This window comes from Ascidiella aspersa, chromosome 4 (assembly GCF_963924565.1).
Source record: "Ascidiella aspersa chromosome 4, kaAscAspe10.2, whole genome shotgun sequence".
NCBI lineage: Eukaryota > Metazoa > Chordata > Ascidiacea > Phlebobranchia > Ascidiidae > Ascidiella > Ascidiella aspersa.
The window spans coordinates 30,013,845-30,035,910 of NC_139450.1; the positions used below are offsets into that span (position 1 = coordinate 30,013,845).

Here is a 22,066-nt window from a genome sequence, read left to right on the forward strand (position 1 = left end):
ACTAAAAAAGGACGTGCTATCAATTTTAGAACCATAAAGCATATGCCGAAATAGCAGTTTCTAAATTTACACAAACAATCAGTCATTATTTTCTGCTGAGCCTTGTTGATTCTGCTCTATACTTTTATCATGGCGTCGCCATTGATTGAATAAGCTACAACTTATTTGGCTTGAACGAATAGCATACAATAAGCCTAGTTAATACTGCTGAACAAATATAGTGCGAGGATATCTTACAAGCAGGGGTTGTTTGTTTTGCCTTGTTGAGACACCCAACAAGTGGTTTGAGACATGGCTAGCAGGTGGGACGACATGTAGTTAAACGAGCTAGTTATTTTGAAATTGAGTAGGCCTACAACAAGTTTAGATTGTAAGTCATTTGGCTCGACGAGACATCACAGAAACTGTTACTAGCTATATGTGATGAGTAAGATTACATTGATTTAGGCAGTGTAAACAAATGTCTGTTGTTTACAGCATGCAGAGTATAGATGTTAAATTCTCGAACGGCGCTTTCCCCTTTATTGAAAGGTTTGGAAAGTCAAGTACGACTTTCCCAAGAAGCCAAGAGAGAGAATAGTATGCCTACAGCTACAACTACAGATCAATTTGACTGGTTTCATATTGTTCTCTTTTCGAAAGGGTGCTAAAAGATCCTTCTTTAGGCCATTTCTGTAGATGATGGCCTCTTGAATGGGGTACACCAAGACTGATTAAAAAATACATCACGCAATCGTGCTGAAAGACGATTGTTTGTGTAGTCGATTAAGCCGCGTTGTTTTAACTGTGCATTGTTTAGGATTTTTATAACGTGGTTTATAAATGGACCAACACTTGAAGTTATATGAGATAACAGAGCACCTGGAGTAGTGTACCTGGGGACCACCTTATCAACCTACATGTAGCCTTGGCTTAAAATCACGTTATCAGACATCACGTATCAAAGTTATTATTCAGTAAATTAATTTTGTCTGGCCGTAAAATATAAATATCTGTGTATGAATTGGCTAACAATACTGCTTTTTCGAGAAGCTGTTAATTCCATAAGTCATTGTTACGTTTTTGAATAGCCTTTCATTCACCGGTGCTGAATAGACTTTCGCCAATGTCTACGCAAGAATAACAGCGTTTCTTACAGCACACTTGGCGCTGTATTGTTGCGCTGTTCAAACAATATTGTTCCTAAACCCCATTACTTGTGGGTTTTAAACGTCGGTATTGTACATGGGTGGGACGTAATATTAGTATCGACTTAGCGAAACTATAGCCAGGCTCCAGCCAGTGTGGCACGGTTGTTATAGGGATTTCAGATTTGTATGCGACGATTTTTTGGCTTAAACATCCAACGCAAGTGAAAAAGCGTGCCTGATAACAGCGACGCCTATCATACTATATCTGGCTGTGTGTTGTTAGTTACGGGGCGTATCTAGGCGTTTTGTTTGGGATGTCCATAAAAAATCCCAACATGATGTGACAAAATTACGTCATAAAACAAAAAACTTCTACTTAACCTTGTTAAACTCTTGCGCGAATGTGCAACTACATAAGATTCTAAAAACATTAATTTGTATTTCTGTAATTGTTCTGAAGGCGTTAAGTGTCAATTTTAACTATTGAAAAGAAGATCTGGCAAATTAAAAAAAAAGCGATTTAAAAAACTTTCAGGCAGATGTCGACATGATAGGTTTCCGTGATATAGCATCAAAGGGTCTAAAGTTGGGTAAGACGTGCTAGGAAGGGAAATGTTATTCGCTCAAAAATATTTGTTGCATTATTATTGGTAAAAAAAGCAGTTTTTAGGAAACCATATCTTTAATAAGCCTACATTGGAGTTACCCTAACACCAATTTGTGTATTTTTAGTTTAAAGAAAAGTGACAATAATGCTTTCTAACGTACAAGATGAAAACTCGGACTGCGAAAATGGCTGACCTATCGGGCCAAAAAGCCATCAAATAAACCGGCCAAAAAGGGGGTTAGAAATCACCCTGTGTCACTGTTTAACATGTTGATAAGCAAGCCATCGACATACTCTAGCAACCACAATAGCAAAGAAACAATCAACAACAATACCAGCATGTCTCGCCGCTACCAACACCACAACACGGCGCCACATCCACCAGGCTACGGCCAGACCAGCAACGCTTCAAAGTACGCCAACAGTCACCATCACCAAGGCTCAAAATTCGGCCTAGCTTCCACAATCGGCAACCATTCAACCCTGGGAAACAACGACACGGCGCTCAACTACTACCCGCATTTGCTGCAGCCCACAAGAATGAGCGAGGCTATCGGAATAGGCGGAGGCGGTGCCGGGAGTAGTAACAGCGGGTCCAACAGGAGTCCATCAACCCGCATGAGCCTTAAGAACGCAGCCGCCCAGTCCACAGCCAAGACGGTGGCGTTTTACCGAAGTGGGGACGTGCACATGCAGGTATAGAAATTATTGATTTATTAAATTGTCGTTTTGGGAGCCTCGACGAGGAAACTTTCGCTTGCCTTTTTCTCTGTTTTTTTAAAAAAAAGTCGTAAACCGATCTGTTTAGGTAATTCAAATTAAAATGCCTGGGGTATGGGGAATATCAGTCACATGGGATTAGTTAAACGATATAAAGGCTTTTTTCGCTCTGCGCGAATCGATAACATCGTTGTAATTTAGTTTTTGTATTGAAAGTAACAACTCTCCAACCTAAAACTGACAAAATGAACGAAAGGTGTGGTGTTTTTTAATTTTTTTGACTTGGGTTACGTTATGACTTAACTTTGTGACGTCATCCGTGAAAAAATTTCGCCGTCCCCAAAACAACAATCCTGTAGATCGACGCATGTCCACAAGCAATTTTGTTATGTAGCCTACAGGTAAACATGGTTTTACCTGAGCCTATCGTAAACAAATCACAGCTAGTGTTATAGATAAATTTTGGATTGATGTTATTAGTTTTGTTCATTTACGCTTTGAAAGCTACAGATCCCAACAGCAATTTTAAAGGGAAATGGTTTTATTTTAACCAGCCAATCGTAAAATTTCATAGCTTTTTCTCTTCAGATCTCTTCAGAATCGTCGTAAATTTGCGACTGTGGGACACCCGCTGTGGAATTTTACTAAATTATCTCTTAAAAAGCAAATAACGCACGATTCAAGGAAATACTAAAACAGACTAATTTGTTAAATAACTGTTGGGCGCTAGGAAATATCGGCAAAATACATACATAAAATAGGATTAGTTTTCACTAAACGTCATTCTGTATATAGTGTGTAGACTGAGTTTATTCAGTTACGAAAAAACTTGTAATTCGCAAGGAAAAATCGGCAAAATAATTACTCCAAATACGGAGAATGTTCACTTAACGACATTCCGTATATCGTCACGCTAATAACCAAAGTACCTAAGTCATTTTATCCAGATTTTAATTTTTTGCTCAAGTCACTTCTTGTTACCGTCCCCATTCATACAAAAAGTGCCAAGGTCATTTTCTATGGATGGGGATGGTAATAAGGAGTGACTTAAGCAAAAAATCTAAATATCTGGATAAAAGCACTTTGGTTATGAGCGTGACCATATATATATAGTGTGGAGACTAAGTTAACCCAGACATACAAAAACATGTAAATTTGATTTTGTCTTTTTGTATTGGCAGGAGTTCAAGGTTGCTATCACCAGGCGTCATTTCCGGACTTTCGATTCACTCCTCGAAGCTTTATCAGATCGGGTGAGTGACTAAAGCTGGAATGTTAAGTGCTCATTAACGTCACGATTCGCACTTGTCTCGAATAAGCTAATTAAAATGTTTTTCCGCTCAGTTTACGAACGTCTGCGCGAGATCGTAAGAACGGACAAAAACAAGCGTCGAGTGTAGCAGAAACGTGTTTAATTTGGCGTTTGTTTTTATTGATATCTTAACCTTGCGATTCTGACACCATTACTTTGGCGATTTGATCTACTTAATGTTTATTATAGTTTAGGCTAAAAAATGGAAAAAGTGTTCAAAAGAAAAAACAACGAGCATTTAGGATTGTTAAGTGACCTACCGAGTTCTGTTAGTTTAGGATTATTCTAATTTGATTCGTCTCTGAATATTTTATTCAACTATAACATTCCATGTAAATATAGCATTGTTATTGTGTACAGGCTAATGCAGTTTCGCGAAAAACGTTAAATGAGAACACAGAGTTCGTCGAAATATATTTATTAGACTAGTTTTTACTGTTAATTTTTTTATTTGAATCAATTAAACAGCGTAGTATACAATCACTAAAAGCATCACCATGATTTGAAAAATGAAGCTTTCGTGAGATTCACACATGAACCCGCAAAGGACGCTTCCGCTTTTCTGGTAAAAGTATACCAAGCAAACGACGCAAAACACAACAAACTAGACCAGCGTTTCTCAACCGTGGCCCTCGGGCACCCTGCCACGGAGCAGTCTTTTGTGGGCCACCAGCATATAATATTTTAACTAGTTACACTTGGATTTGTGGTTTTTATTATGACTTCAGAGACCCTCCATGTGATGTTCCATAACATGTTTTTGTAAAACATGAACAGAGGGGCTACAAATTGCTAAGAGCCGATGAAAGCGAGACAAAAAAGGTTGAGAATTGTAGAGTTATACTGTGTTGTATAGGATTGTTGTGTGCGACATTTATGACGTATTCCTGTGCCTGTATATAAGCGCGACTCTCGTAATAATGCGATATTCATCACTTGTGTTCTAATTTGTAGTGGTGTGTTCAGTGCCATGCCAGTAAATAGCCTACTACAAGAACCGCGGCACTAGACACGTCTTCCTATCATAACCACAAAACTTCCTTTAGATACCGCTACCCTTCGGTGTACGAACTGTAAGCACTCCGAACGGAACGCATGGCATCAGCAGACTGGAGGAGTTTGAGGATGGGAAGGCGTACGTCTGTTCGGACAAGAAAACCGTCAAGCCGCTCAACATAAGCGCCGCCAAGAACCACCGACCGCCCTGGTTTATAAGGTGGGAAGTTGTGAAAGCAGAGGGATATTATGGGTTAACGTCTTTCTTACGCGTCATAACACAAAGTAGTTTTTGAATGTTAACGTTTTTGATGTTCATTTATAATTTAGAGGAAACTTAAGTGTTAGTTCTTGTGTTGATTATTCATTAATTAGTTGCAGATCATAATTTTTCAATTTAAAAAATTGCAATTACCGCCCGTTAAGTTCGTTTGCGGTAACCTTACTAAAATGCGAAGAACCGCTGGTCTAGAACAAACCATTTGTTTTGATTCGTCCTGTAAAATCGTTAAATTTATCGAACGAAAAAGGCAAATCGGTAAAATTTGAAATATGTATATTTTTGAAGACATATGTTGTATATAAATTTTGCTCAATGCCTCTTTATGACTCGTTACAGCAACCCAATTAAAACAGAAAAAAATTAAAAAAAGCAATCAGGAAATTAAACGAATAGATGACGTCACAGCTATTAATTGAAACCTATAACTGCATCAAAAACATCTTTTTTTTTATTACTTTTTATATTGCCTTACAACAGCAAACCTCGTACCCGTAACCGAGCTGTGGCGCAGCTGGTGAGGAGAAATGACTCAGAGACGCTGAAAATCCCGCTTCGCCTGACGCAAGTGAAGACGCCCAAAAAAATAGTGGTCGTGCGAAACGGGGACCCGACCTTCCGGTATGATTGACAATCATGTTTAAATATTTTGTTTTTCTTGAAATCCTAGGTTAATTTCAAGTATCGTATAGAGTTTAAAACTTAACAAACAAATTAAATTTCTTACATGTAGTTGTTTGCTTTGACTAAATATTAGGATTTTATAACATAATCTTTCCATCTTGTGGTAACGAAAGACAGTTATGTTTCAATTTTTTGCGTTTCTTGAAAGCAGGAGTTAATTGTTTTGTATCGTTGTAAATTTTAAAATTTTAAATATCTCTAAATGTAGTTTTTGTTTTAAGTATTTTCGCCGCAATAGTTATGATATTTCCGTTTCTTGAAAATTCGCCAACAGCAGAATCATAGTCAACATTTCTTAAACCTTTTCTGTCTAACCTTTTTAAAGGCAATAATAGTGATTGCTATTTTATTAGTTCTTTGTAAAAACAAAAATCAACTATTGTGTTTTTCGCCATTTTTAAATGCAAATTTGACCCAAAAGAGTTTAAAGATAGTTTTTGGCAAATGAAGGTTCCTCATAAAATAGTATTAGCTCACATCTACATAAAAAGGTAAAACGTACAATTCGATTGTTTCTGAAATTGAAAGAGTTTGAAGATATTTTTTTGGCAAATTAAGGTTCCTCCTAAAATAGTGCTAGCTCACATCTCGTGAAAAAGGTAAAATGAAAATTTGACTTTCCACCACTGATGCAGACATTCGATCCTACTGAGCCGACGGACGCCTCAGAGCTTCGAGAGCATCATGGAGGACATCGGCGAAATATTCAGGATGCGAGTCCACCGTTTGTACTCGGCCGACGGCAGAAAAGTGAGTGTCTCAAGACTTGTAAGTTGTAACCCATGCAGAAACCTTTTGACCATTACAATATATTGTACTCGCAATATTCCACATGAGAATAAAAAAGTATTTGTCGTGGCATGCATATTTCGCTTTTTTCCTTCTAGTTTGAGCAACAACTCAGTAAGCTGACAAAATACGTATACAATATACATATATTCCAATGCGTTGTTTCTATGTCTGTGTGTTTTTTTTTCCTGTAGCAACAGGCCCGTAGCGAAGCTAATAGTAATGTAAACGAAGTCTATAGCGAAATGCTTTATTAAAAAAAAAAGTTTCGTGGCACACAGTTTGGTAATCACTGGTCTGACCATGTGGTTTTCAACTTTTACACGCAAGGGCTATCCTAGTGATTTATGCGAGAAGCTTTTAAGTCTTAGGCGGTGTTAACAATCTCAGTTGTTAACACACATATGTGTGTACATATGTTTCATTGAATAAAGGATATGGTACTGTTGATCCCCTTCAATATGAAGTTGCTTGTACTAACAGATTGAGCAAGCTCTTTGCCACGTTAAATCAAATATAGATTCTAATGAAATGCTTTATTTCTCTTGCAGGTGGAAAGCTTGCAAGCTCTTTTCTTGGGGCCAAACGTGTACGTGGCAGGGGGGAGGGAAGCTTTTCAGCCGATGGAATACAAGACCAAGCGGGTGGCGATACTGGACGATAAGAAAGGTGGGGTTTCGTTAGTTATAGATCGCTATAGAAAGGTACAGTTCCATTTGCAACTCCCGGGACTCTTGTACAACGCGATAATAGTAATGATGAAATTGCCTAAAGCAGTGACCAAGTTGAGTCTACCTAAAAAGGTTAACCGTTAGAGGCATTCGAATTTAATGCTCTAGCCAAATAACATTTGTTGTCTAAAAACGAAAAGACCAGAAAAGGAGGACTTGTCATATCACAAATGTTGGGTTTTATTTGTTTCGTTTTTAGCCATTTTTAGTCTAATAGTTCTGCCTATTTCAATTTCCTCATAGTTTTATCCGTTATTTTTCTGTGCTGACGGTTATCTTATACGGTTTTGTTGTTTACTCCTGCCTTTCACTTATAATTTGCAGACTCGAATTCGCACGATCCGAATGCAGATTTGAGCAAAGAACGAACCCCCAAGGAACTGAAGAAAACTAGTAAGATACATTGCCTAAAAACTACAATGTTAGTTCATTTCCGCTGGCCGTATATTTGATAAACTGAAATCGTATTTATCAATTATGTCTGTGTACCTGTAAAGCAGTTAAAGAACCAAACACTTTAAGAACCACGAGGCCGCAATTGAGCAAGTACATAATTTAGCAAAGCTCATCGTAGCGTATTCATTCAGAGGTATGACGTCATCATACATTCACAGATCATTTTTTTCACGCTTCTTCGTCTATTACCTTCAAATAACACTTAGGTGGTTCACAGCCTTTTCTGGTACCGATTGGCTTCTTCCTTACTGTATATTGCCTGGTTTTAAAATTTAATCTTTTTACTTAACATTACTTACTTTTTTTCTGTAGAGGAATAGTGGCGAGTTAAGACGATAATGTCGACCTACTCGACCTTTTTGGCTTTGTAATTCATTATTAAGCTATATTACAGAACCGTGCATAGTGTACTAAAGCAGTGCTTCTTTAACTTTTTTAGTTTTGTCCCCCCCTAGCATTTATCTCCAGATTTCATTCACCCTTGTCTAATGATATGATAAAACTACCTCGTCTTTATATAACAGAACAAAATGACTTTTGTTTCAATTTTTGTTAAGATTAACTCAAGCTAAGTTTTACCATTGCAAATCTACAATTTCTCGAGTCCAGAGATATAAAGTTACAAACGCACAAAAACACAGAATATCTGCCTTGCTCGCAAACTATCATCCATTTTTGACGGTTCACCCTTATTCACCCCTCCAAAAATTTTATTCACCCTGGGGTGAACCATTCACCTGATTAAGAAACACTGTACTAAAGTATCATTTCAAAATGCAAAACACAATGGCGCAAGTTTGCGTCTGCCAGAAAACCGCAGACATATACTTAAAGCGTTTTGTACAGAGGGCAAGTGGCGAGTCAAAGTCCTAACCAGTGAGCTACCAGCGGCCGGTACTGACTCGAGGGTAATGATCACTGTGTACGGGACCAAAGGCAACTCTGGACCAATCCTGTTGAGCGACGGCAACAAGACAACTTTCATGAGCGGGAACGAGGACGAGTTTGTTGTGAGTAGAGAGCTTAAGTGCTCAGACGCGAGATTTTTTTTCAAAAGGGCCAAGTGTATAGTAGCTTCGTAGCAATTTTACAGAAAAAGAGCCAAAACGTGCAATTTTGTAAAAATTTAAATTTTGAGTGGATTAACAAAAAATATAATTTTGAGTCACACAAAGAATGTGTTATTCCTGTGATACAATAATAATAATGTGACGTAATAAGAATATCAAAGCCCATACAGAAGTAGGGATCATTTTGAACGTTTCGAATAACTCTTTATTCATTTTTAACATCAATAAAGACTTATTCGAAGCGTTCAAAATGCTATGGGTTTTGATATTCTCATTACCTCTTACTACAAACTCCAACCATTATGCTCAAAATATTAATACGATTATCAACTTTCGATATAAATTGGCCAAGTCGCGTCATTTGTTTCGACAGAACTGTTCTAGTATTTATTACCTCCCCACATTTTCAGATCAACGTCGGCGCAATCGGCGAAATCCGAAAAATCCGAATCGCCCACGACAACTCGGGGACATCCCCCGGCTGGCTGTGCGAGTCCATCACCCTCAGTGACGTCACAACCGGCGACACGCTTGACTTCCACTGCAATAAGTAAGCTTTTTCTGATATGGTTTGCACTAGGACTGCGGAGTCGGAGTCGGACTCGGAACTCGAGTGGTCGGTTTGTTTTGCTGAAGTCAGGCTCAGGACTCGAGTAAGACCACGTAAAACTATCCGAGTCCCGAGTCCGACATGCGCATGCGCAGTAGCAATTTTTAAACTGATATTTCCGCCAACTGGAAACTGAAAAGGCGTAATAGCATATGATTGAATATTTTCCAACAATGTATTGTGAGTGAATGAATTATACGACACCCCTATAAGTGGATTGCTGAATATCCACGTTATTTTAGTTGCGTAAATTGGCGGAATACAGGCTGCAGAGTCAGGGCCTAACTCGGAATTCGACAAAATCTTACATTTGACCGGAGTCGGATTCGGGAATCGGGATCGGGTTATTTTAACCGACTCCGCAGCCCTTAAAATAGTTTGACTCAAAGTGACGAAATCGGTTCATAAGTTATTTTCTTTATATTGGTCAGATCACAATATGTCTAATAAAATAGTGTTAGCTCCGGTGTTTTGTAATAAGTTTATCCGAAAAGTGAAATTCATTTGTTTAGAAGGACATTGTGCTAATCCTCATTTCAACTTCAATAATACAAATTTTATATTTGTTACACAACTCGGTTGTGTAAATCGATCTACTGTGTTTTCTTGTAGATGGTTGTCACGTGACGAAGACGACGGTGAGATAATGAGGGAATTACCCGCGCAAATTCAAGGGAAATCCCCTCTTCCTGGTAAGTGCAATGTCGCCATAGTTTAGACTCTAGAGCGGCGGTTCCCAGCCTTTTATGGTTTGCGGCACCCCTCACAAACAATAAATAGATTGCGGCACCCCTACAAGATTTCCGTAGGTAAATCACTAGAATGTCGCAATAAACGGAACTGGAATAACACACATCAACTCTGCACAACGTCGAAAGTTTTAAATGGATTTATTTGAATCTAATCTTACACAAAAAGTTGTAAGAGTTGAGTAAACATCAGATTATTAAAGATTCTCAAATATCTCTCGGCACCCTTGGCATTAGAAAATGGCACCCCAGGGTGCCGCGGCATCCCGGTAGAGAACAACTGGTTTAGAGCTAACTTTTTCATTGTATAAGCTTCTAAATAGGCGTTTTGAGTATTGATAAAGTTTTCCAGTATATTCCGCGGAGATTAATTGCACTTTTAATTCAGCTTTGTCTCAGTTTCTAAAATAAACATTATTAATTATCATGCAAATAATGCAACTTTTTTAATTCGTTGTTGATTTTTAAGCACGCTCAAATTATAAGAATCGAGGTAAATGTATTTTATTTTCCAAAATACTTTGTGGTTCAACAGGATTTCTCAAGTACTTTAATTTAACGAATCTATTTAAATGTATTTGTTTTTTACAGAAATCACGTACGTTGTATCGATAACAACCGGCAACCTGTGGAACGGGGGTACGGAGGCCGAGATAATGTTGACCCTCTACGGGGACCTGGGTGACAGCGGCCCCAGGCTGCTCCAGCGCGGGGGACGCCCCCAACCCCAAGTTAAGGGCACGGTAAGTATTTCTTTTGTCTGTGTGCTATGTTTGGCTATAGTTTGTCGTGTGACAATAAGAGGGGTCATATATTGAATAAACACTCTTTGTAAATGGCCGTATTTGTCTAACTCTAATTCTACTAAATAGATGAATCTTTCGGATAACTGTGCTTCCTCAGGTATATTAAACACGGAGTTTTGGCACGGAGTTTTGGCAACGATTAGGGAATAGGTTTATTCGATGACTGTTTGGTGCAGAATAGAATCAGCCTTCAAAGTCCCATTAAGACGCGTTTACGTCAATTCACGTATGGCCTTGTTGCGTCATAGACCGACGTGTTCCGCATGAATGCGATCAGCCTCGGCACACTTTACCGCATCGTGATTGGTCACGACAACTCCGAGCCGGGTTCTGGGTGGTTCTTGGAGAAGATAACAGTAAAGGTAAGTGCAAAATGAATCGCATATGGTACTAGCGACATGAGGATGTTGCGCAGTTTGTCAATCGAGCCTTCAGTAATGGAAGCTTCTAGAAGTGTTCTAACCTCAGTGCTGGTAACTTTAAGCCTTTTTTAATATATATACGACTCTGGACGGCAATAGCAATGTAGTTAGGAGGCATTGCATCATCTCGCACGCAAGGTTTTTATAAATTTCAAACTATTATTAAACTTCCCCAAGAGTCTAGTATTTATTATTAAAACTTAATGTTTGATCACCTGTGAAGCTTTTTTGGCATTCAACAAAAGTGCAGTTTGAGTGCAGTTTCTCTTCAATTGGCTTCTTGTAAAAACAAACGCAATCGTGGGCCATGTTTGGCCGAATTGTGCCCCCACTCATAACTGGCAGCGTGGGTGAAATACGGGTTGTAGAGTTGGAACCGGACTCGGGACTCGACGAAATCGCACATTTGGCCGAATTTGGATTCTGGACACGAGAGTGGGATTCTGGTTGTTATTAACTGACTCCGCAACCCTGCCATCCGCATCGAATCATAATTTTGAGCGCTATTTTTTGCCTTATCAGTGTTATCAATCTTTGACTGACTTGCTTTTTTGCGCTAATTTTTTATCAAACATATTTGCTCCCGCAGGAGGATAGAGTGGGTGCGGAGGAGTGGGTCTTCGAGTGTCAGCGTTGGCTGGATGCGGGAGAGGAAGATGGGAAGACAGTCCGGGAGCTCTACGCCGAACAAGAGCCAAAGATGTTCGCCCGTGAGTTAACTTCTATACCTTTCGAAATCAAACAAGTCTAACTAATTCGCGAATCAGTTTAATCAGTTTTAAGCCAATGTTGTTAATGTGTTTGGGACAGTGTTGTAAACCTACCATTTTGAAATAACCTAAAGTCTAATGAAGGACTTTGCAAAAATAACAAGTCAAGGTCCCAGTCCAAGTCATCGGTTGCCCAAGTCAAGTCCCAGTTAAGTCATTATGAGAGCAAGTCAATTTCAAAGTTAGTTTTTTTTTTACTTAAAAGTTTACCGTTAAACTATTAAAATTGTTAAACTCTCCAATTATGAGCAACAATTCAACTAAAAAATAACACAAACGCAATAAAAAGCAATTAAATGGTTTAATGTGCAAAACTTGAGATATATTTTAATGAAAAACACTTAAAATAATCCCAATATATTTGCCAAAATGACATAAGTCCAAGTTAAGTCATTTGTGCAAAATACTTTAGTCAAGTCAGGTCATTTAAAATCTGTGACTTACGTGCACTTAAGTCAAGGCAATTCATTAAGTCATTACAACACTGGTTTAGAATTCGAACTAGTATTAGTTTGTCTCAGATGCAATCAGTTTTGTCGATTGAAGTAAAACGTTGCTCCTGTTTTTCTTTTCTAGAGTCGAGGAGTCGAAGTCAAAGTGATAAACACAAGGACGACCTTTGGGTAATTATTTGTTTGGTTAATAATACACATTTGCGGTATATTTTATGAAGCCAATAGACTTTTCTGCCAAGGGAAATAGTACCATTCTTGTTGCCTCTAAATAAAATGCTACACCAACAACGGTAAAATCAATGTTTGGGTTCGCCAGGTACCAATCGATGTTTTTGCAACTGGTGCTTCGTGAAAAAACTATTAAATTAATGTTCCTTGGAACACCGGTCGAAAATCAGTGATTTAACACATGTACGTCAGTATAGTTTTTGTCTTGTGAAAGTAGTTCACCACATTTCCACCATATATAACTCGGCCGTTCGTGCTTTCTATATTGCCCTGATTTGTTTTGTGTTAGTACTCAAATTGAGTGAAGCACTGAGTCTGTGATAATGAAAATCGCCTTGACCCTTGAAAGGTATATGTGGACCTCAAATCCAGATCAGTAACAGCAAAAATTCAAATACACCCTTTAAGACTCGTCCTGAGTTGCTAGCTTTGCTAGAATTTTCTGCTGTCACTTAAATCGGATTTGCATTACACAATATTTCTATGAACCCACTATATACCACTCAGCCAGAACTCAACTATATACCACTCAGCCAGAACTCCACTATATTCCACTCAGCCATTCGTGTTTGCTATATTGCCTCATTCGCTTTGTCTTAACCGCATTGCACAAGATTTCTATGACCTTACAGTGGGACCTCGAAAAGTGGAAGTTTCAGCGCGGAAACCACGTCATCCTGCTCAACCACGCAACGTTGAAAGCGGTTCGAGTGAGGGCAGACGCCGGAATCGATGGGCTCGGCGACCCATCTCATCCGCATTGTGAGTAACTGGAATGGCATAGTTAGTTTGTTTATAATAATTGGACTCGTTTCTTTATAGGTTTTAGCTCGACCAATCGTTTTCGAAGTTTTATGTAATCGAAAATTTGCCACCAGAAACAGTCAACATTTAGTTTACTGCAATGACATTGTCAATTTATTCATTATTGGACCCAATTTTGTTGAAGATTTTTGCTCGTCCAATTATTATAATCGAAGTTTTATGTAACAAAACTTTGCCACTAAAAACAGGCTTCATTTAGTTTACTTTTTTATTCCATGCGGTTTTCAATGTTGCCATGTCCTCGCTGTATTTGCAATTTTTCTAATTGTTCCTTGATAATTGACACCAAAGCCAATAGGTCAATAAATACAAGAAGCATATATAAGAGATAATATAAACTCTTAGACATTTGGGTACACCATTCACGGATCTAAGTGATGCTTGAATTGTATCTCAGTCACCTTAACTGAAGATGATACAATTTGTTATCGAAACGTCTTAATCAAGATGATGTCGATCTACTCGACCTTTTGAGCTTTACAACTCATTATAAAGCTACATTACAGATCCGCGCATAGTGTACACAAATATATAATTGTTTATATTATCGTTTATATATGCTTCTTGGATTTGTTTTCTATGTGTTACGCCATCTATGAACGTACAACCGTACGAGCTTCTGTTTTAATATTGTCTTATCCATCTTCAGGTGTGTTTGAAGTGCTACGGAGACGCGGCAACATTCGAGCTTTTTCCAACGTCTCCCAACCCTCGTTCCACATGGCTCTCGATCAGAATCGAATGCTGGGACAGGTAAACTACCAAGTACACACATAATGGAGGATTTTAAATCACATACAGCCCTATGCATCTGACAGCCAACCTCTGCATTCTAACTAAAGTTTGTCTGATTGAACAAACAATACATTTCAAGGCGCAGACATAAAACCGTTGCCGAAAAAGCAATAGTCAAACAAATAACCTGTGTGCGCAAAGTAGTTACCATCTTGTAAAGTCCAACCAAATATACAACATTTTCTATAGTTTTAATCAACATAGATCTTCTATAGCTACTCTATTTTTCTTCAAGGTATAAATTCACCTGGGGTTATTGGTACTTACAAACATCGGTATGTTGATGCCATTTACGAGTGATGTAAACAAGTAATTTTGAAACGACTTTTATCCCAGTGAAGACTTTTGAAATATAACTTGGGTCCAAGTGAAGTCTTTTTGAATAAATAACATGTTAAGTCATAATTAGAGCAGGTCAATTGCTTGTCATAATAATTTAACTTAATACCCCGATTGTACAAAACAATGCCTAATTAAACATTCTATATCAACCATTTTATTTTAAGTATTTGCATAAAACACTTGACTTAAGTCAGTACTACACTCTGATGGTGGCGACCTGCATAGTACGTCGAAACGCAGTAGTTTTAAAATTCAGCATCCAAAATAGCTGTTCTAAATGATAATATGCCCGAAAACAACAGTTTATAATCATAGTATCATTAAACCTCATTTTAAACCATTTTTCTTTTAATTTAGGGCAAAGGAGGAACTTTCTGCGAGTTCCAGGTCAAGGTCACGAGCGACCGGTGCGTGACCTTCGAGTCGTGCAAGTACCCGGGTCAGCACGCGACCTTTGACCCGAGCGGTAAGCCAGCCGATACTAGAGGGAACCCAGGAGCGCCCGGCAAGCTGTTCACTGTTTACGTGAAGGTACTTCTATACTTGGTAGCCTGTTGCTGTTTGAATTCCCATTCTGTAAATCAACTATTTTTAATCTGTATTACACAATGGGTTTCAGGTGCTCTTTAAGCACATTTTGAGTGATATCCGTTTGAAAAAAATAATACAAGTTTATTCCGCGGATGTCTATTTGTTTCGTATAGTTGTACTGTATGTGCTATATAAAGCATATATAAAGCTGTCGAACAATATACAAGAAAATAACTAAAACAAAAGCGAAGTTGGCTTAAATTAACTTGTGTTTTTATAGTTGCAACTACAGGTATTCATTGCGATCGACATAAAAGTGCTTTTGTATTACAGTATATGTATGATTTGGATACAAACTTGAGACGAAAACTTGTGGACGAATTATTATCGGCTAATGTATATATTTGGGTTCGAACTTCCATAAACAAATTTTGCCTATCTACCGATGCAGGTATACAATACTCCACATAGGTTAATAACTGGCGTTATAGATGGCGCAACGTTTTATCTTAACGATGGAGCATATCGGTTGAAGATTGTAGTAAGACATATTAAGAATATCAAAGCCCATACAGAAATTGGTATCATTTTAAACGTTTGGCACAACTCTTTATTCATTTTTAACATCAATAAAGAGTTATTCGAAACTATCAAAATGATTCCTACTTATGTATGGGCTTTGATATTTTTATTACGTAATACAGGGATGCTTTCGTCACGATTCCGTAATCTTGCTCAACACGAGCCCCACCCAGTCGCTGGCGCTAACGTCAAACGGTGACGTCATCGGTACAGGGCGACGCAATGACGTGGAGGACCCAGCCGGCGGCAAGGGGGTCAAGCAGTATTCCCGGCTCCGGGTGGTTAAGGTGGCCGAGGGGGTCCGGATGTTCCAGTGCGACAAGGACCCGAGACGCTTCCTTAGGATCAAGGATGGGCAGTGCGACGCCCTGGTGAGTTGAGCTGTTTGTTTGCTAGGCAGAGTTGTTTTACAACTGTTCTATGCAATGAAAGATACACACATATGTTTACAACAACTGTGATCTAGCCTTGTACACGTATGTGTGTGTAATGGTAGTGTAGGTCATTTTTAATGTGAGCTTGATGGTCGCCCTGGTGAGTTGAGCTGTTTGTTTGCCATAGGTAGAGTTTTTGACATCTGTTCTATAGGAAATGAAAGATGCACACGTGACACATATACGTATACAACAACCGTGGTCTAGCCTTGTACATGTGTGTGTGTGTGTATCTTTAATTGAATGATATGGTGCTGTGGATCCCCTTAATTGTAAGCCATAATCGTTGATCAAAAAGCATTTCAGGAACTAGATTAAGTGCACTTAAGGCACAGTTTTTAAATGACATGACTGGCTCTAAGTATTTTGACCAAAATAACTTGACTTGGACTTAAGTCATTTCTTTGTAAAGATCTAAAGATTAAATTATTTTTTTTGCATTAAAATTTATCCCAGGTTTTCCACACGTTAAATTATTTGATTGCTGTATATTGTGACCGTGTAGTTTTTCGGTTGAATTGCTGCTTAATCGGACGAGCTTCCCAATTTTAGTAGTTTAACAGCTTATTTTAGGTAAATGACATGACTTCAAATTGACTTGGTCTTACAATGACTTGACTGGAACTTGACTGTTTAAAAAAACAACCTTTCCTTGTACGTAATTTATTTTTGAAATTACTTGACTGCAACTTAAGTCATTTCAAAATGACTTGTTTACAACAGCGTTAAAATGACACAGGGCCATCGCATACGAATCCTGAAGCTAAGCAGCGGTTTTGTTGTGCAGGGTTCGGGCGGCGCGTATTGCCACTTCAAGGTGCAAAAGTACAAGATCGGCGGCTACGTCACTCTCCAATCGATGAAAAACCGCGGAGTATTCATTGGCCTTAACACCAATGGGAGAGCTCGTCCTACTGTCGACACTGGCGACGCTAACACACAGTTCTATCCCGAGGTCTTGAAGTGTAAGTCCAAGTACTGTATGAAACGTTGTTGCTGGTCAACATTTTTGTATTAAGTACAATTGGGTTCCGTTTATTTTGGGACACGCTGTATTAGGTAAGTGTCTGTTGTAAACAATTTCTGCTTTTCAAAGTTGAAAAACAAATTACCATAAAAACCAATATAATTTTATTACCAGGCGGTTTAAAAGTTTGTTCAGTAGGAATGTCCGATACTTGGTTTATTTCGATACCGATTTCAAATTTTTTTAAATAAATATTCTGATTCAAATCTGATACCAATGACGTCATTACCATGCTCAAAGTTACAATTAGATCAAATTTGCCTTTTAAAGTAGTGGCGTCAATTTGCGTCGAATCGGACGGTTGTATCTTTTACGATTTTAGACATCATATACTTTTTGTCAATTTTTTCTTAAAAAATATTTTTCAACCATTTATTTTAAGTTTCATTCTTGTTTATTGATTAAATGCTAAACCTGTGAGGATTCGTGATGCAAATGAGCGGGTTCCATTAAATCTTTATTAAATTGCAAATATATTGACGCCTTTAAAGAGATACCAAGAATGAAAAAAAAAAACACTTAAACACAAGTAAAAATTGTAAATAAATATTGTAGCGAAAGTATACAGTTGTAATTTGGAAGTATTTCCATTAAAAAAACGAATAATACTTCTCTATCACAAAGCTGTGTTATACGTTGTCAAAAAAAATTTGACGCACCGAATTTTCAGGGTTAGCAAATTTGTAAAATTAACGACCCAATTTTATCAAAATTCTTCAGTCGGCGAAATGCGAAGCGGCAAGGCGGAACTGTACCTGACCCCCGAACCCTCTTTCCTGGTTTCGGCGCGGGCGCCCGTTAACCCACCCAGCCCCCAGAAGCGGGAAAGCCCCGAGAAGCCCAAGACCGCTTCGTCGCAGGTTACACTACAAGGACGCGAAAACAGCGATTCGGGACCAAAAGGTAAAAAGGTGTTGTAAAATTAAAAAAGGGGTTTGTAAAGTTTTAGAGCCGCATTAGTTGGCTGATATTCTTTGTATAGTTTATAACAGTGTTTTTTAGACGGTTTGCCTTGTTTTTTTTAAACGGTTTGCCTCGACACGGAACATTTCATAATTTGGAAAAAAAAAACGTATTTTACTTTTAAAAAGATAAAAATGTGTTGTAAAATTTTGAAGCCGCATTAGTTGGCTGATAATCAGAATTTTATTTCACATAACAGAATCTGCCTGAATCCGAATGGTGAAAACAAACCATTCTGGTTGCACATCAATGATAAAGATTAAACTAAGTACAGAACTTAGTAAACCGAAAATCAGTTTGTTTGGATGTTATTTGGTAAATATATTTCTGATTTTTGGTTTACCAAGTTTTGTACATCGTAGTTTATATCCGTGTTTATCAAACAGGGTGCCTTGATTTTTTTTAAGTGACACAAAACTTTTTATAATTTTAGAAAAAAATGAAGTGGTATCTTATTTTTAATTTATAATTAATGGCATGAATCTTCATTGTAGATCAACCAGCAATGAGAATCAACGCACAATAATGCAGATTTTTTTAGTGCACCGTGAATGGCAAAATGTGAAAACCACTGGTTTAGGCAGTTGTGTTTTTGTTTGCAGGCGCCATTTATGGTTTAATTTATTACACAAGTCAAACACTTATTTGTCTTTTAAAGACAATACTTCCTTACGGTGCAATTTACAATTTCCCTGTTTTGCAATACCTTTCCCAAAAAAGTCTTTTTGGCGTTCTTGCCTTAAAACGCTAAACGCAGATAACAGTTGGACTTCAAATGTACTTCTGTCACTTTCAGATGGCGACTTCCGCATCTACGTCACAACCGGAAATGCCGGGACGACGAAATCGGTTGCTTTGGTCGTTTACGGAACAAAAGGAACATCAAAGCCTATCGTCCTAGGTATGCGCTGAACATTGAACATGGTGGCGTTAACCGCTCTGTGAAGAGACTAGTTTTAGAACAGGGTTAATTCATTTTACGTTAACCCTAAAGCAGGCGTTTTCAAGTAATCGGTTAAGAAATGTATTTTAAAGCCTAACCTGGCTTTTGAGTAACAAAATTGAATTCGTATTTTTTTAAAGCAAGATAAAGGAAAACCTTGCATTTTATTGACAAGGTTAAGCATATGTGCGGCTAGTTTGGCTCTTAGTTTCAGACAGTAAAAAGTGAATGATATCTAAACACTAAAAAAAATCTTTATATGAACTTTAAAGTGTGACTGGTTGTGTTTGGGTGTCTCAGGCAATAACGCTAAAAATGTTTGTCTATTCAAAAATATAAGTCGATTGATGCTTTTTCTCATTAAACGATACTGATTGGATACACTATGCACGTATCTGTAAAGTAGCTCGATAATGAATTGCAGTTAAATGTAGAAGATACAACTTCGTATCGAAACGTCCTAATAATCACGATTATGTCGATCTTCTTGACCTTTTTGTTTTTTTATCAATTGATTATCAAGCTACAATACTGATTGGGCTTATAACAATATCGCGCAAACCAAATCGAAACATGCGATCATCCAAATTACATTTCCTATTTTAATTTCTTTTAATTAAATAACGCGCAGGCAAAGGCACGGAGGGTGGAGTGTTCCAGTGCGGTCAGACAGACGAGTTCCAAGCCAACCTCGCCAACGTGGGAGAAGTGAGGAAGATAAGGATAGGAATGGAAGAGTGCTCCCCCGAATGCGACTGGAGGCTCAAACAGGTAAAAAAGCCTTTATTAGTGCTATAAACAAGTCATTTTGAAATGACTTATGTCCCAGTCACCTCATTTGAATACTAACTTAAGTCCAAGTCAAGTCTTTTCCAAAAATAACGAGTCAAGTCCCAGTCCAAGTAATCGGTTGCCCAAGTCAAATCATGAGAGCAAGTCAATTTCAAGTCATGTCATTGACATCAAAGTAAACTGTTAAACTGATAAAATTGGCAAACTCGTCGGATTATACGCAGCAATTTAAGTAAAAATAACAACACAAACGCAATATACAGAAATAAAAGTGTTTAATGTGCAAAACTTGAGATTAAAAAACACTTAATTTAATCCCAAGTTATCTGACAAAATGACTGAAGTCCAAAACAAGTCATTTTGGTCAAAAGACTTATGTCAAGTCATTTCAAAATAGTGACTTAAGTGCACATAAGTCAAGTCAATGACTTAAGTCATTGCAACACTGGCCTTTATACACAATTCTTTACGGTTAAGACATACCCACTATAGCCGCAGCATAACTGAAATTACGCATTTTTCTTTGGGATTGTTGGTACAACTTTGATGATTTTACCGTTTCATAATAAAGCGGATTGATTTTCAGGCAGCCAAGCTGTTGTACTTTCTTATTTATAATAGAAGTTATCATGATCCATAATGAACTTTAGTGTAAGTTTGAATTTGGTTCTTTCGCGGTAATTGTTTTGTGAAACATCGATTTGTTCGACCCGTCGACTGCGACTAGAGACTCGAACAGGTAAACACTTTAGTTCACCAATTTTTGATTTTTGCTCAGCACTTTAGTTGCAACAGAATCTTAAATTGCGTTATTCATGTTGGTGACATTGTTGCCAGAGCAAGGATCCAAAAGTTTATATTTATACTACCTTTCACTGTTTATATAAAAGCTGATAGATTAGCAGTCGGTATAAAGCAGATGTAAGTTCCTATTTTTAAACTTTGGTAAGCTAAATGTTAAGCTAACTCTAATGTCGGGAAATCATAAGGCTCTTTTTGTGTCAAATTTAACTAAAATTTAACTAAAATTTAGCCTAACTTGCGTCACACAGTTTGCCGGAATTGTTCAAATTTGGGTAAACTCCGTTGGGTTATGATGCTTGTAAAACATAACAATATTTGCTTCCAAACTAGCTATTAACTAGGATATAGTGTTTTTATTGATAATGTCGTGTACATCAAGATCAGAAATTCGTCGAAAAATTATGCACAAAAACGAGCCTTTCACTCAGAAAATTCAGAGCATATTTCATAGGGATTATTCAGAAAGATGAATCTTGAAATTCACAATATTCAACTTAACACCCTAGCTTGTGGTTTTCCCTCCAGGTAAAGATGAAGGACATGAGTAGCAACGAAGTCCTCCGTTTCAAGTTCAACAGGTGGTTGTCAAGGTCGAGGGACGACGGTTCGACTCTGCGCGAACTCCCGGTTACAACACAGGGATCGTCACCCACCTTACCAGGTTAGTTAAGCAAATAAGGCGCCATTTGTTCTTAAGGTTTGGTGACATAATCGAAGGTCTTGCCAAGTTTGAGGTTCTGCATAGGGTTAAATATGCGCGAAAGAGTGTTTTAAAAGGGCGACAAAAACTTGTTTGAGAAACAATTAGAACTGGAGCCGTGCTAACTAAAAGTGGGAAATCGCATCTATAAAGGTGTTCATATAAGTGTTTTAATCCATGCTTGTTCAATAGCTGTTAAACAGTAGAGGTCCGTTGAGTCGGCTGAAAAAATGACCTTGTACCTTAATGCCAATGGCACAAAAGAGTGGTTAGAAAAAAGCGAACCGGGTTTTCGAATCGTGCATGTGGATTGAATGACGGATAACGAAATAACAAAAAAAAGATCGTTTGAAGTAGCCATGAAAATCTAAACTAAAACGTGCGGAAGTACTTACCCTAAAAATTGATTTCGACCAGTTTAGTATTTGAACATTTTTGGGGTTCGATTAATTTGGGGTTCGATTAATCATTGGTGTTTCATGTTGTCGACAAACAGATGTTTTGTATTGAATA

The 22,066-nt window shown here is 37.9% G+C and overlaps 1 protein-coding gene across 1 annotated transcript in view; it reads left to right on the forward strand.

Moving 5' to 3' along the window:
- Positions 1-1,869: 1,869 nt before the first annotated feature.
- LOC146157405 (lipoxygenase homology domain-containing protein 1-like) overlaps positions 1,870-22,066 on the forward strand; it is a 54,175-nt gene continuing 33,978 nt past the window's right edge. Inside the window, exons 1-23 of the mRNA XM_083388620.1 lie at positions 1,870-2,433; positions 3,639-3,710; positions 4,816-4,985; positions 5,526-5,666; positions 6,365-6,479; positions 7,070-7,187; positions 7,574-7,642; positions 8,552-8,715; positions 9,186-9,325; positions 9,998-10,077; positions 10,726-10,877; positions 11,189-11,302; positions 11,952-12,072; positions 12,709-12,755; positions 13,448-13,577; positions 14,290-14,393; positions 15,135-15,308; positions 16,013-16,261; positions 17,112-17,289; positions 18,072-18,254; positions 19,111-19,215; positions 19,889-20,028; positions 21,379-21,514. Of these exons, the coding sequence (XP_083244746.1) occupies positions 2,005-2,433; positions 3,639-3,710; positions 4,816-4,985; positions 5,526-5,666; positions 6,365-6,479; positions 7,070-7,187; positions 7,574-7,642; positions 8,552-8,715; positions 9,186-9,325; positions 9,998-10,077; positions 10,726-10,877; positions 11,189-11,302; positions 11,952-12,072; positions 12,709-12,755; positions 13,448-13,577; positions 14,290-14,393; positions 15,135-15,308; positions 16,013-16,261; positions 17,112-17,289; positions 18,072-18,254; positions 19,111-19,215; positions 19,889-20,028; positions 21,379-21,514 (3,331 nt within the window). The 5' untranslated portion in view covers positions 1,870-2,004. The remainder of the gene's footprint in view (positions 2,434-3,638; positions 3,711-4,815; positions 4,986-5,525; positions 5,667-6,364; positions 6,480-7,069; positions 7,188-7,573; positions 7,643-8,551; positions 8,716-9,185; positions 9,326-9,997; positions 10,078-10,725; positions 10,878-11,188; positions 11,303-11,951; positions 12,073-12,708; positions 12,756-13,447; positions 13,578-14,289; positions 14,394-15,134; positions 15,309-16,012; positions 16,262-17,111; positions 17,290-18,071; positions 18,255-19,110; positions 19,216-19,888; positions 20,029-21,378; positions 21,515-22,066) is intronic.